The sequence below is a fragment of the Salvelinus namaycush genome, chromosome 16 (genome assembly GCF_016432855.1).
Source record: "Salvelinus namaycush isolate Seneca chromosome 16, SaNama_1.0, whole genome shotgun sequence".
NCBI lineage: Eukaryota > Metazoa > Chordata > Actinopteri > Salmoniformes > Salmonidae > Salvelinus > Salvelinus namaycush.
The window spans coordinates 17,816,533-17,830,884 of NC_052322.1; the positions used below are offsets into that span (position 1 = coordinate 17,816,533).

A 14,352-nucleotide genomic window follows, 5' to 3' on the forward strand; every position below is an offset into this window, starting at 1 on the left:
TTTTTTCGTTGCAGCTTTTCTCTTGGTCTATTCAATGCAGTATCCCCCAAATCTGCATGCCTGGGTATTTTTGCCATCTCTTTTTCCGATTAATTAATAGTCTTGTCGACAAAAATATCCAAAAAGGTTCCACTCATCCATTTTAGTTTTGGCAGCAAAGTATCGATTTAGCCAGTCAACTGAAAAAGTTTTGCATGTTGCTATGACAACCAGCTCAAATAGCTGTCTGTCTAGTTCGGACACGTTCACTTTATATGGGACAATGGAGATCGCAATTCAATATTGAGAAGGTTGGAGAGACAGACGGTAAGGTTTATACCTCTCTGCTGTTGAAAACCAAATGCTAGTCTAAAAGAAATGGGAGATAATGTCTAGATGCTTTTTAAGTTTATAAATCAAATTTTATTCGTCACATGCGCCGAATTCAACAGGTGTAGACCTTACAGTGAAATGCTTACTTATGTCTTGTCTTGACTATCATTAAATGTGAAGACTGTTATTTTATCAAATCAGTTTTCTATGTGTAATTATTATTACGTGATTAATCTGATCAGAAACTTTAATCAACTAGGAAGTCGGGGAACCACGGGAAATTGTTTAGTCCTCATATCGACTCTTCAGATATTTTCATATCTTATCGAGTACAGTCTTCTATTAATGATTATTAATCTTTACCTTCCATCAGTCTCATGCCAAACGTCATAAAATTCTTGGTTATGTGCACAAACCCTAGTATAAATTATGAATCAACGATATTTTTTTATTTCACCTTTATTTAACCAGGTAGGCAAATTGAGAACACGTTCTCATTTACAATTGCGACCTGGCCAAGATAAAGCAAAGCAGTTCAACACATACAACAACACATAGTTACACATGGTGTAAAACAAACATAGTCAATAATACAGTGAAAAATAAGTCTATATACAATATGAGCAAGTGAGGTGAGATAAGGGAGGTGAAGGCAAACAAAATATATATATAAATAAATAAAAATATAAAAAGGCCATGGTGGCGAAGTAAATACAATATAGCAAGTAAAAAAAAAAAAGTAGAGTAGAGATAGAAAAAGTAGAGAGAGAAATAATGGGGTGCAAAGGAGCAAAATAAATAAATAAATACAGTAGGTAAAGAGGTAGTTGTTTGGGTAAATTATAGATGGGCTATGTACAGGTGCAGTAATCTATGAGCTGCTCTGACAGCTGGTGCTTAAAGCTAGTGAGGGAGATAAGTGTTTCCAGTTTCAGAGATTTTTATAGTTCGTTCCAGTCATTGGCAGCAGAGAACTGGAAGGAGAGGCGGCCAAAGGAAGAATTGGTTTTGGGGGTGACCAGAGAGATATACCTGCTGGAGCGCGTGCTACAGGTAGGTGCTGCTATGGTGACCAGCGAGCTGAGATAAGGGGGGACTTTACCTAGCAGGGTCTTGTAGATGACCTGGAGCCAGTGGGTTTGGCGACGAGTATGAAGCGAGGGCCAGCCAACGAGAGTGTACAGGTCGCAGTGGTGGGTAGTATATGGGGCTTTGGTGACAAAACGGATGGCACTGTGATAGACTGCATCCAATTTATTGAGTAGGGTTTTGGAGGCTATTTTGTAAATGACATCACCGAAGTCGAGGATTGGTAGGATGGTCAGTTTTACAAGGGTATGTTTGGCAGCATGAGTGAAGGATGCTTTGTTGCGGAATAGGAAGCCAATTCTAGATTTAACTTTGGATTGGAGATGTTTGATGTGAGTCTGGAAGGAGAGTTTACAGTCTAACCAGACACCTAGGTATTTGTAGTTGTCCACATATTCTAAGTCAGAGCCGTCCAGAGTAGTGATGTTGGACAGGCGGGCAGGTGCAGGCAGCGATCGGTTGAAGAGCATGCATTTAGTTTTACTTGTATTTAAGAGCAAATGGAGGCCACGGAAGGAGAGTTGTATGGCATTGAAGCTCGCCTGGAGGGTTGTTAACACAGTGTCAAAAGAAGGGCCAGAAGTATACAGAATAGTGTCGTCTGCGTAGAGATGGATCAGAGAATCACCAGCAGCAAGAGTGACATCATTGATGTATACAGAGAAGAGAGTCGGTCAAAGAATTGAACCCTGTGGCACCCCCATAGAGACTGCCAGAGGCCCGGACAACAGACCCTCCGATTTGACACACTGAACTCGATCAGAGAAGTAGTTGGTGAACCAGGCGAGGCAATCATTAGAGAAACCAAGGCTGTCGAGTCTGCCGATGAGGATGTGGTGATTGACAGAGTCAAAAGCCTTGGCCAGGTCAATGAATACGGCTGCACAGTATTGTTTCCTATCGATGGCGGTTAAGATATCGTTTATGACCTTGAGCGTGGCTGAGGTGCACCCATGACCAGCTCTGAAACCAGATTGCATAGCGGAGAAGGTATGGTGGGATTCGAAATGGTCGGTAATCTGTTTGTTGACTTGGCTTTCGAAGACCTTAGAAAGGCAGGGTAGGATAGATATAGGTCTGTAGCTGTTAGGGTCAAGAGTGTCCCCCCCTTTGAAGAGGGGGATAACCGCAGCTGCTTTCCAATCTTTGGGAATCTCAGACGACACGAAAGAGAGGTTGAAAAGGATAGTAATAGGGGTGGCAACAATTTCAGCAGATAGTTTTAGAAAGAAAGGGTCCAGATTATCTAGCCCGGCTGATTTGTAAGGGTCCAGATTTTGCAGATCTTTCAGAACATCAGCTGACTGTATTTGGGAGAAAGAGAAATGGGGAAGGCTTGGGCGAGTAGCAGAGGGGAGGGCAGTGCTGTTGACCGGGGTAGGGGTAGCCAGGTGGTAAACATGGCCAGCCGTAGAAAAATGCTTATTGAAATTCTCAATTATAGTGGATTTGTCGGTGGTGACAGTGTTTCCTATCTTCAATGCAGTTGGAAGCTGGGAGGAGGTGTTCTTATTCTCCATGGACTTTACAGTGTCCCAGAACTTTTTTGAATTTGTGTTGCAGGAAGCAAATTTCTGCTTGAAAAAGCTAGCCTTGGCTTTTCTAACTGCCTGTGTATATTGTTTTCTAGCTTCCCTGAAAAGTTGCATATCACGGGGGCTGTTCGATGCTAATGCAGAACGCCATAGGATGTTTTTCTGTTGGTTAAGGGCAGTCAGGTCAGGAGAGAACCAAGGGCTATATCTGTTCCTGGTTCTAAATTTCTTGAATGGGGCATGCTTATTCAAGATGGTGAGGAAGGCATTTAAAAAAAATATCCAGGCATCCTCTACTGACGGGATGAGATCAATATCCTTCCAGGATACCTCGGCCAGGTCGATTAGAAAGGCCTGCTCGCTGAAGTGTTTCAGGGAGCGTTTGACAGTGATGAGTGGAGGTCGTTTGACCGCTGACCCATTACGGATGCAGGCAATGAGGCAGTGATCGCTGAGATCTTGGTTGAAAACAGCAGAGGTGTATTTGGAGGGCAAGTTGGTTAGGATGATATCTATGAGGGTACCCGTGTTTACGGAATTGGGGTGGTACCTGGTAGGTTAATTGATAATTTGTGTGAGATTGTAGGATGGCTGGGGTGTTAAGCATGTTCCAATTTAGGTCGCCTAGCAGCACGAGCTCTGAAGATAGATGGGGGGCAATCAGTTCACATATGGTGTCCAGAGCACAGCTGGGGGCAGAGGGTGGTCTATAGCAGGCGGCAACGGTGAGAGACTTGTTTTTAGAGAGGTGGATTTTTAAAAGTAGAAGTTCAAATTGTTTTGGAACAGACCTGGATAGTAAAACAGAACTCTGCAGGCAATCTTTGCAGTAGATTGCAACACCGCCCCCTTTGGCCGTTCTATCTTGTCTGAAAATCTTGTAGTTGGGGATGAAAATGTCAGAATTTTTGGTGGTCTTTCTAAGCCAGGATTCAGACACGGCTAAAACATCCGGGTTGGCAGAGTGTGCTAAAGCAGTGAACAAAACAAACTTAGGGAGGAGGCTTCTAATGTTAACATGCATGAAACCAAGGCTATTACGGTTACAGAAGTCATCAAAAGAGAGCGCCTGGGGAATAGGAGTGGAGCTAGGTACTGCAGGGCCTGGATTCACCTCTACATCACCAGAGGAACAGAGGAGGAGTAGGATAAGGGTACGGCTAAAAGCTATGAGAATTGGTCGTCTAGAACGTCTAGAACAGAGAGTAAAAGGACGTTTCTGGGGGCGATAAAATAGCTTCAAGGAATAATGTACAGACAAAGGTATGGTAGGATGTGAATACAGTGGAGGTAAACCTAGGTATTGAGTGATGATGAGAGAGATATTGTCTCTAGAAACATCATTGAAACCAGGTGATGTCATCGCATATGTGGGTGGTGGAACTGAAAGGTTGGATATGGTTTAGTGCGCAGGGTGCAGGGCTGAGGTGCTGACTTGCTGCACCCTGGACAACTACTGTGATTATTATTATTTGACCATGCTGGTCATTTATGAACATTTGAACATCTTGGCCATGTTTTGTTATAATCTCCACCCGGGAACAGCCAGAAGAGGACTAGCCACCCCTCATAGCCTGGTTTCTTCCTAGGTTTTGTCCTTTCTAGGGAGTATTTCCTAGCCACCGTGCTTCTACACCTGCATTGCTTGCTGTTTTGGGTTTCAGGCTGGGTTTCTGTACAGCACTTTGAGATATCAGCTGATGTAAGAAGGGCTATATAAATACATTTGATTTGAAGAGAAAATAACAATATATTAAACAGTTCTATGCTTGTGCCTAGATCAAAATGGTTCATAACTGCTGTTGTGTTCTACTCTGCAGTGGTGAAGTGTGGAAAGCCCCCCACCATTGTCAACGGTGGACCTGTTATCCCACCTGAAGACGAGTACAGCTATAGAAGTGTTGTGGAATATAGCTGTGAGAAGGAATTCACTCTGGTTGGAACTAAATCCATAGTCTGTGAAAAGGACGGAGAATTCCAGCCAGCTCCACCTGAGTGTAAAAGTACGTTGAAAGCTTGCCTTTTTACCCCCTTCTGTTTTGAACAGTCATAATTATGGTTGTTAACAAAACATAGAACTGTTCGTATGAACTGTTCACAGTGATAAGATATTGTAATCAGATTACAGATACTTTTGAAAACTAGATTACTTCTTGGATTATTTGACTTCAGAAAGGATTCAACACCTTTCTGTTTTCTCAATGACATTCTATTCAGCTTTGAAAAACAGAGCAATTTTTAAGTTTGTTCCACCTGAGCGAGTCTGACCACAAGTCAGAGACCACTATGATGACACCCCAAATGCGTTGGGGTGTCATCATAGATGGATCCTTTGTCTACGTCTAATGCCTCGTAAAGAGAAAGTAATCAGATTACATTACTCCACCACACAATCATGAACACGGTCAGGGTCCAGATGACCTCATTTAAAAAATAACAAAAAATAAAAATATATCACTATCTAGCCAGATAAAAAAATAACATAAGCAGAGATGTGCGTGAGACATTTAAGTGATAATGCCCGAGAAGCCGGTGTTTGAAGAATGTATTGGCACGGATGTTGTTCGTTTTCGGCGAGTGCCGGCAAACCGTGCCAATATATCCTCCAAACACCGGCGTCGAGGACATTATCACTTTTATACAACAAGTTACCAACATTTTCAAATAATGATTGACATATTTTCATAATTTTTTACATTTTGATTTAATTTATTCATACTATTTCATCTTTCCACAAGATATATTCCTGACCCAAATGTAGGATTGCTAGAGACGCAACCCAGTCATTCAGTCTTTTTATCTGTATCTATGGACGCGACCCAGTCGTTCGTTCTAAATGCCATACTGGCTGGCAATGGTCTTATCCCTTGCTTGCTAGCTAGCCAACTACGGCTAACTTAGCCACGTCAAAGTGGAGCCAGAATAACAGCAAAGCATTTGCATTTGTTTAAGCTGTTTTCTAGTTAGCTTTATTTGGATACATCTATAACAATGAGCTTGTCAGGACACTGAAGAAAGACAATCCATGACATTAATTTGAGGTGATTTTAATAAGCAAAACCATACTCTTTGTTATCCACCACAACTGACATAGCTATAGCTACTTATTGTACCGGTATGTCACATTTATCTGTACATTCACCTGGATGGTTAAAATATCTGTCGGAGTCTGTGCTACTACTTCTGCTGCCTTGCTTCAGTCTTTTGGGTGTTGATGGTGCTGCAGTATTCTCTTTGTTTTCGGCCAGGATGTTGCTCGAGTGTTTTCTGTCTGTCGGTGAGGGACGCCAGTAGCTATGGAGAAAACCTTCGCACCGATGTCCACTCACTGACATAATCTCCCTCGCTTCTAAACCAGCATTGGCCAGTTTCTGGACTGTCGTGGTCCTGATGCTGTGATTTGTGTATGTAGTTGTTCCTGCTGCCCTGCAGATCTTGGGTAGAAGTGCTGCCAGATAGTTCACGCCCATCGGCTCTGACATGTACCAGATCGAGTCCCCGATACACCCTCCTCTCCTTGGGTGGAGATAAAATACAAGGGCGTTATCCAGGCATTTTGATAGATATTTCTCCAGTCATGCCACCGGGCGTAGTGGGTTCCCTGGCTGCTCGAACATGAATCCCCTCTTGGACTCCCAGCCCCTCTCCCTTGGGTCCAGATAATTCTTTGTGGACTCGTTATATGCGAGAGTGGCGTATCTGAGAGAGAGAATGCGTTATTGTTTTCCAGTAGCCTAATTACGAGTGCAACTTAGAATTAACCTAAACAGACTATCAACAACATACCGTTCTCGTCTGTTTTCACAAGGAATGAGTTGGGCTTTAGTTGTCTGTTTTCCTCTTCTACCCCAGATGTAACTGGAGGTCGAACCACATTTTTTGGACCAAACCCCCTTGGTGTACCGCTTGCCATGCGATAGCAGAGAGAACAGTCTACGACTAGGGTAGTTGGCGTCTATGAACATTTTTAGGGCCTTCCTCTGACACCGCCTTGTATAGAGGTCCTGGATGGCAGGAAGCTTGGCCCCAGTGATGTACTGGCGGTACGCACTACCTTCTATTGTACCTTGCGGTTGGAGGCCGAGCAGTTGCCATACCAGGCAGTAATGCAACTGGTCAGGATGCTCTCGATGGTGCAGATGCAGAACCTTTTGAGGATTTGAGGACCCATGCCAAAACTTTTCAGTCTCCTGAGGGGGAATAGGCTTTGTCGTGCCCTCTTCACGACTGTTTTGTTGTTCTTGGGCCATGTTAGTTTTTTAGTGATGTGGACACCAAGGAACTTGAAGCTCTCAACCAGCTTCACTGCAGCCCCGTCGATGAGAATGGGGGCGTGCACGGTCCTCCTTTTTCCTGTAGTCCACAATCATCTCCTTAGTCTTGATCACGTTGAGGGAGAGGTTGTTGTCCTAGCACCACACGACCAGGTCTCTGACCTCCCTATAGGCTGTCTCATCGTTATTGGTGATCAGGCCTACCACTGTCATCAGCAAACGTGATGATGGTGTTGGAGTCGTGCCTGCCATGCAGTCATGAGTGAACAGGGAGTACAGAGGGGACTGAGCACGCACCCCTGAGGGGCCCCGTTTTGAGGATCAGCATGGCGGATGTGTTGTTACCTACCCTTACCACCTAGGGGCAGCCTGTCAGGAAGTCCAGGATCCAGTTGCAGAGGGAGGTGTTTAGTCCCAGGGTCCTTAGCTTAGAGCTATGAGGGCACTATGGTGTTGAACGCTGAGCTGTAGTCAATGAATAGCATTCTCACGTAGGTGTTCTTTTTGTCCAGGTGGGAAAAGGCAGTGTGGAGTGCAATTGAGATTGCGTCATCTGTGGATCTGTTGGGGTGGTATGCAAATTGGAGTGGGTCTAGGGTTTCTGGGATAATGGTGTTGTGAGCCATGATCAGCCTTTTAAAGCACTTCATGGCTACAGACGTGAGTGCTACGGGTCGGTAGTCATTTATGCCGGTTAACTTAGTGTTCTTGGGCACAGGGACTATTGTGGTCTGCTTGAAACATGTTGGTATTACAGACTCCGTCAGGGACAGGTTGAAAATGTCAGTGAAGACACTTATTTCATCTTTATTTAACTAGGCAAGTCAGTTAAGAACAAATTCTTATTTTCAATGACGGCCTACACTGGCCAAACCCCCGGACGAATCTGGGCAAATTGGGCGGCGCCCTATCTCAATCACGGCCGGTTGTGATACAGCCTGGAATAAAACCAGGGTGTCTGTAGTGAAGCCTCAAGCACTGGGATGCAGTGTCTTAGACCGCTGCACCACTCGGGAGCAACTTGCCAGTTGGTCAGCGCATGCTCGCAGTACACGTCCTGGTAATCCATCTGGCCCTGCAGCCTTGTGAATGTTGACCTGTTTAAAAGGTCTTACTCACATCAGCTACGGAGAGAGTGATCACACAGTGGTCCGGAACAGCTGATGCTCTCATGCATCCTTCAGTTTTACTTGTCTTGAAGCGAGTATAGAAGTAATTTAGCTCGTCTGGTAGGCTCGTGTCACTGGGCAGCTCGCGGCTGTGCTTCCCTTTGTAGTCTGTAATAGTTTGCAAGCCCTGCCACTTCCGACGAGCATCGGAGCCGGTGTAGTACGACTCAATCTTAGTCCTGTATTGACACTTTGCCTGTTTGATGGTTCGTCGCAGGGTATAGCAGGATTTCTTATAAGCTTCCGGGATAGAGGCCCGTTCATTGGAAGCGGCAGCTCTACCCTTTAGTTCAGTACGGATGTTGCCTGTAATCCATGGCTTCTGGTTGGGGTATGTACGTACAGTCACTGTGGGAACGACATCATCGATGCACTTATTGATGAAGCCAGTGAATGGCATTGGAAGAATCCCGGAACATATTCCAGTCTGTGCTAGCAAAACAGTCCTGTAGCTTAGCATCTGCTTCATCTGACCACTTCCTTATTGACCGAGTCACTGGTGCTTTAGTTTTTGTTTGTAAGCAGGAATCAGGAGGATAGAATTTGTCAGATCTCCCTCGCCAAATGGAGGGCAAGGGAGAGCTTTGTACGTGTCCCTGTGTGTGGAGGTGGTCTATAGTTATTGGTGGTTAAGGTGGTCTATATATATATATATCTCCCCTCTGGTTGCACATTTAACATGCTGATAGAAATGAGGTAAAACAGTTTTGAGTTTCCCTTTATTTAAGTCCCCGGCCACTAGGAGAGCCGTCGCAGGATGAGTTTTTTCCTGTTTGCTTATGGCCGTGTACAGCTCATTGAGTGCGGTCTTAGTGCCAGTATCGGTTTGTGGTGGTATGTAGACAGCTATGAAAAATACACAAACTCTCTTGGTAAATAGTGTGGTCTACAGCTTATGAGGGACTCTACCTCAGGTGAGCAAAACCTCGAGACTTCCTTAGAATTCGTGCAACAGCTGTTGTTTACAAATATATATGGACTGCCACCCCTTGTCTTACCAGAGGCCACTGTTCTGCCCTGCCGAAAAAGCTTAAAACCCCCCAGCTGTATGTTTATTAATGTCGTCGTTCAGCCACGACTCGGTGAAACATAAGATATTACAGTTTTTAATGTCCTAGGATATAGGATATACGTGATCGTAGTTTGTCTATTTTATTATTGATTGATTGTACGTTGGCTAATAGGACCGATGGTGAAGGTAGATTACCCTCTCAGTGACGGATCCTAACAAGCCACCCGGATCTTCGTCCACGATACCTCTGTCTCTGTCTCTTCTGCGAATTACAGGGATAAGGGCCTTGTCTGAAGTAAATTGAAGAAAAAGTATTCCCCCAGTATGGGGTGAGTAATCACTGTCCTGATATCTAGAAGCTCTTTTCGGTCATAAGACACGGTGGCAGAAACGTCATCAACAAAATAACTTACAAATGACGCCAAAAAAAACATACACAATTGGTTACGGGATCGTAAAACGGCAGCCATCTCCTTCCGTGCCATTATTCATACATTTCCTGGCAGGGTTGATGAGACAGTGGATTGCGCAGTGAGATGGAACATAGTAAATAGGCATTTCAACGTCATAGATTTAGCAGGTGGTATCTTGTGAAATACACAGGCTGGAATGCAGTTTTATCCAATCAGCATTCAGGATTAGACCTACCTGTTGTATAAACATACAACACAGGCTAATAGAGCAGTCTAAAACATGGTTTATGTGTACTGTGGGCCTATTCTTAAAAACCATGATGCAACATTGAGCTCAGAATAGGTGTGTAACAAACTAGCTTATTTATTGAAGGCCTAGTTCCAGAATTCATAAATAAATGGTTATAGCAAAATTGTGATAATATTGCCTTCAAATAGCCTTAAATTAATGAGGAACTTGGGCCCACCTTGTTCACAACAGTAGCTAATGAAATTGCCCTTTGTTTACATCTGCAGTGGTTTCATGTCCTGCTCCTGTTGTTGAGAATGGCGTTAGGATTGAAGGTCGTTCACCCCCCTACAAGCACAAGTCTTATGTCATGTATAAGTGCAAAGATGGATATGAGATGACGGGAGAGGCCAGTCTGACATGTGAAATAGGAGGCTGGTCAGCTTCTATTCCCACATGCAAAGGTAAGACTTGTTTCGGTGTTTGTTATTTAACACACTTTAGCCTATATTTTAACTTAGATATTTTGTGCGTCATTTGGTGTTTAGGACCAGAAGACCAATATGTCAGCAAACTGACTTTCTGAATTGACCCTATCTTATATAAACATATTGAGACTATTTTGATAAGACATTATGGTATGTGTGGTAGGCCTAGTCTTCATGCTAATCATTATTTTTCACCATATGCATGCCTGAGCATAGCAACCTCAGGTAATTATTTTCCTTGACTGCATTAGTTTGGATTTGGTCATTGTGATTTCCATTTATTATTTCCTTCTTGTCCATTCCTTGCTACTCGCCTGCATGCTTTTTAGGGCTGACCCCAGTTATTCGACTGGTTGATTGTCTGGTCAATAATGGGCTGTTGGTCGACCAAGATTGTTTTTTATTTTGTCGAGCAGTAAAATAAATGTATTTATTTGTACGGCACACAAGACACCGGTCTTATTCACGCCCATCTCAGTGAACGAATCTATTGTGGAGGCCGAGACGAAACCATTGCGGAGGCCGAAGGGATGGCACAGTCCAAGAAGTGCATTGTGCAGCCACACTCCCCGTCTCCCTCCAGAATGCGCACTCTCTCTTCACATCAAACAGCAAGCAAACAGTCTGTTTTTACATCCATTGAGAATGACAATAGTTCCTCAATGTATTTGAAAAATCTTTCCAGCTCTCTCCCTTTCGAGAACCACTCGGTGTGAAAGGGAAAAATGTTATGCTCTGATCGAGTGGAAACCCCCTGGTGTACCGGCATTCAGAGCATGGAAGTTTTGGAGCAGGGGCATGTCCTTATCGGTGTTTTGAGGGTAGCTGTTTTGATATTTTCCTTGCTGCCTTAGTTGTTTGATTTTGCCCAGAAATACATGGTTAAAAATTGTAAATTCAGTGTCCTTCATAAGGCACCAGCTGCGACTAATGGGTGGGTCATTTAGAAACCGGTTGAGCCCACTACGGAGTGCCAGGTAGCTACTTATGCTGTACTGCTCACCCTTCCCATTTCGTACATTTCCATAAAACTGTCGGAGAAGGATGTTAAACTCTTCCTTAGTGACAGTTTTGAAGTCAACAACTTTTTTCTTCTCTGCTAGCCAGCCCTCGAAGCAACGCACAGCCCAGTTTGTATTCTTAACTGGTTTTTTTTTCGTTGCAGCTTTTCTCTTGGTCTATTCAATGCAGTATCCCCCAAATCTGCATGCCTGGGTATTTTTGCCATCTCTTTTTCCGATTAATTAATAGTCTTGTCGACAAAAATATCCAAAAAGGTTCCACTCATCCATTTTAGTTTTGGCAGCAAAGTATCGATTTAGCCAGTCAACTGAAAAAGTTTTGCATGTTGCTATGACAACCAGCTCAAATAGCTGTCTGTCTAGTTCGGACACGTTCACTTTATATGGGACAATGGAGATCGCAATTCAATATTGAGAAGGTTGGAGAGACAGACGGTAAGGTTTATACCTCTCTGCTGTTGAAAACCAAATGCTAGTCTAAAAGAAATGGGAGATAATGTCTAGATGCTTTTTAAGTTTATAAATCAAATTTTATTCGTCACATGCGCCGAATTCAACAGGTGTAGACCTTACAGTGAAATGCTTACTTATGTCTTGTCTTGACTATCATTAAATGTGAAGACTGTTATTTTATCAAATCAGTTTTCTATGTGTAATTATTATTACGTGATTAATCTGATCAGAAACTTTAATCAACTAGGAAGTCGGGGAACCACGGGAAATTGTTTAGTCCTCATATCGACTCTTCAGATATTTTCATATCTTATCGAGTACAGTCTTCTATTAATGATTATTAATCTTTACCTTCCATCAGTCTCATGCCAAACGTCATAAAATTCTTGGTTATGTGCACAAACCCTAGTATAAATTATGAATCAACGATATTTTTTTATTTCACCTTTATTTAACCAGGTAGGCAAATTGAGAACACGTTCTCATTTACAATTGCGACCTGGCCAAGATAAAGCAAAGCAGTTCAACACATACAACAACACATAGTTACACATGGTGTAAAACAAACATAGTCAATAATACAGTGAAAAATAAGTCTATATACAATATGAGCAAGTGAGGTGAGATAAGGGAGGTGAAGGCAAACAAAATATATATATAAATAAATAAAAATATAAAAAGGCCATGGTGGCGAAGTAAATACAATATAGCAAGTAAAAAAAAAAAGTAGAGTAGAGATAGAAAAAGTAGAGAGAGAAATAATGGGGTGCAAAGGAGCAAAATAAATAAATAAATACAGTAGGTAAAGAGGTAGTTGTTTGGGTAAAATTATAGATGGGCTATGTACAGGTGCAGTAATCTATGAGCTGCTCTGACAGCTGGTGCTTAAAGCTAGTGAGGGAGATAAGTGTTTCCAGTTTCAGAGATTTTTATAGTTCGTTCCAGTCATTGGCAGCAGAGAACTGGAAGGAGAGGCGGCCAAAGGAAGAATTGGTTTTGGGGGTGACCAGAGAGATATACCTGCTGGAGCGCGTGCTACAGGTAGGTGCTGCTATGGTGACCAGCGAGCTGAGATAAGGGGGGACTTTACCTAGCAGGGTCTTGTAGATGACCTGGAGCCAGTGGGTTTGGCGACGAGTATGAAGCGAGGGCCAGCCAACGAGAGTGTACAGGTCGCAGTGGTGGGTAGTATATGGGGCTTTGGTGACAAAACGGATGGCACTGTGATAGACTGCATCCAATTTATTGAGTAGGGTTTTGGAGGCTATTTTGTAAATGACATCACCGAAGTCGAGGATTGGTAGGATGGTCAGTTTTACAAGGGTATGTTTGGCAGCATGAGTGAAGGATGCTTTGTTGCGGAATAGGAAGCCAATTCTAGATTTAACTTTGGATTGGAGATGTTTGATGTGAGTCTGGAAGGAGAGTTTACAGTCTAACCAGACACCTAGGTATTTGTAGTTGTCCACATATTCTAAGTCAGAGCCGTCCAGAGTAGTGATGTTGGACAGGCGGGCAGGTGCAGGCAGCGATCGGTTGAAGAGCATGCATTTAGTTTTACTTGTATTTAAGAGCAAATGGAGGCCACGGAAGGAGAGTTGTATGGCATTGAAGCTCGCCTGGAGGGTTGTTAACACAGTGTCAAAAGAAGGGCCAGAAGTATACAGAATAGTGTCGTCTGCGTAGAGATGGATCAGAGAATCACCAGCAGCAAGAGTGACATCATTGATGTATACAGAGAAGAGAGTCGGTCAAAGAATTGAACCCTGTGGCACCCCCATAGAGACTGCCAGAGGCCCGGACAACAGACCCTCCGATTTGACACACTGAACTCGATCAGAGAAGTAGTTGGTGAACCAGGCGAGGCAATCATTAGAGAAACCAAGGCTGTCGAGTCTGCCGATGAGGATGTGGTGATTGACAGAGTCAAAAGCCTTGGCCAGGTCAATGAATACGGCTGCACAGTATTGTTTCCTATCGATGGCGGTTAAGATATCGTTTATGACCTTGAGCGTGGCTGAGGTGCACCCATGACCAGCTCTGAAACCAGATTGCATAGCGGAGAAGGTATGGTGGGATTCGAAATGGTCGGTAATCTGTTTGTTGACTTGGCTTTCGAAGACCTTAGAAAGGCAGGGTAGGATAGATATAGGTCTGTAGCTGTTAGGGTCAAGAGTGTCCCCCCCTTTGAAGAGGGGGATAACCGCAGCTGCTTTCCAATCTTTGGGAATCTCAGACGACACGAAAGAGAGGTTGAAAAGGATAGTAATAGGGGTGGCAACAATTTCAGCAGATAGTTTTAGAAAGAAAGGGTCCAGATTATCTAGCCCGGCTGATTTGTAAGGGTCCAGATTTT

At 43.5% G+C, this 14,352-nt stretch overlaps 1 protein-coding gene across 10 annotated transcripts in view; it reads left to right on the plus strand.

Annotated features, from left to right (window-relative positions):
* LOC120061098 (sushi, von Willebrand factor type A, EGF and pentraxin domain-containing protein 1-like) overlaps nt 1-14,352 on the plus strand; it is a 144,277-nt gene that overhangs the window by 21,190 nt on the left and 108,735 nt on the right. For 9 of the 10 annotated variants that reach the window (XR_005478299.1, XM_039010639.1, XM_039010644.1 and 6 more), the window contains 2 exons: nt 4,757-4,939; nt 10,321-10,497. Coding sequence is in view for 9 of the 10 variants with exons in the window: in XM_039010639.1 (XP_038866567.1) it covers nt 4,757-4,939; nt 10,321-10,497 (360 nt within the window). In the remaining variant the exon portion in view is untranslated. The remainder of the gene's footprint in view (nt 1-4,756; nt 4,940-10,320; nt 10,498-14,352) is intronic. The other variant, XM_039010642.1, reaches the window with a different exon arrangement.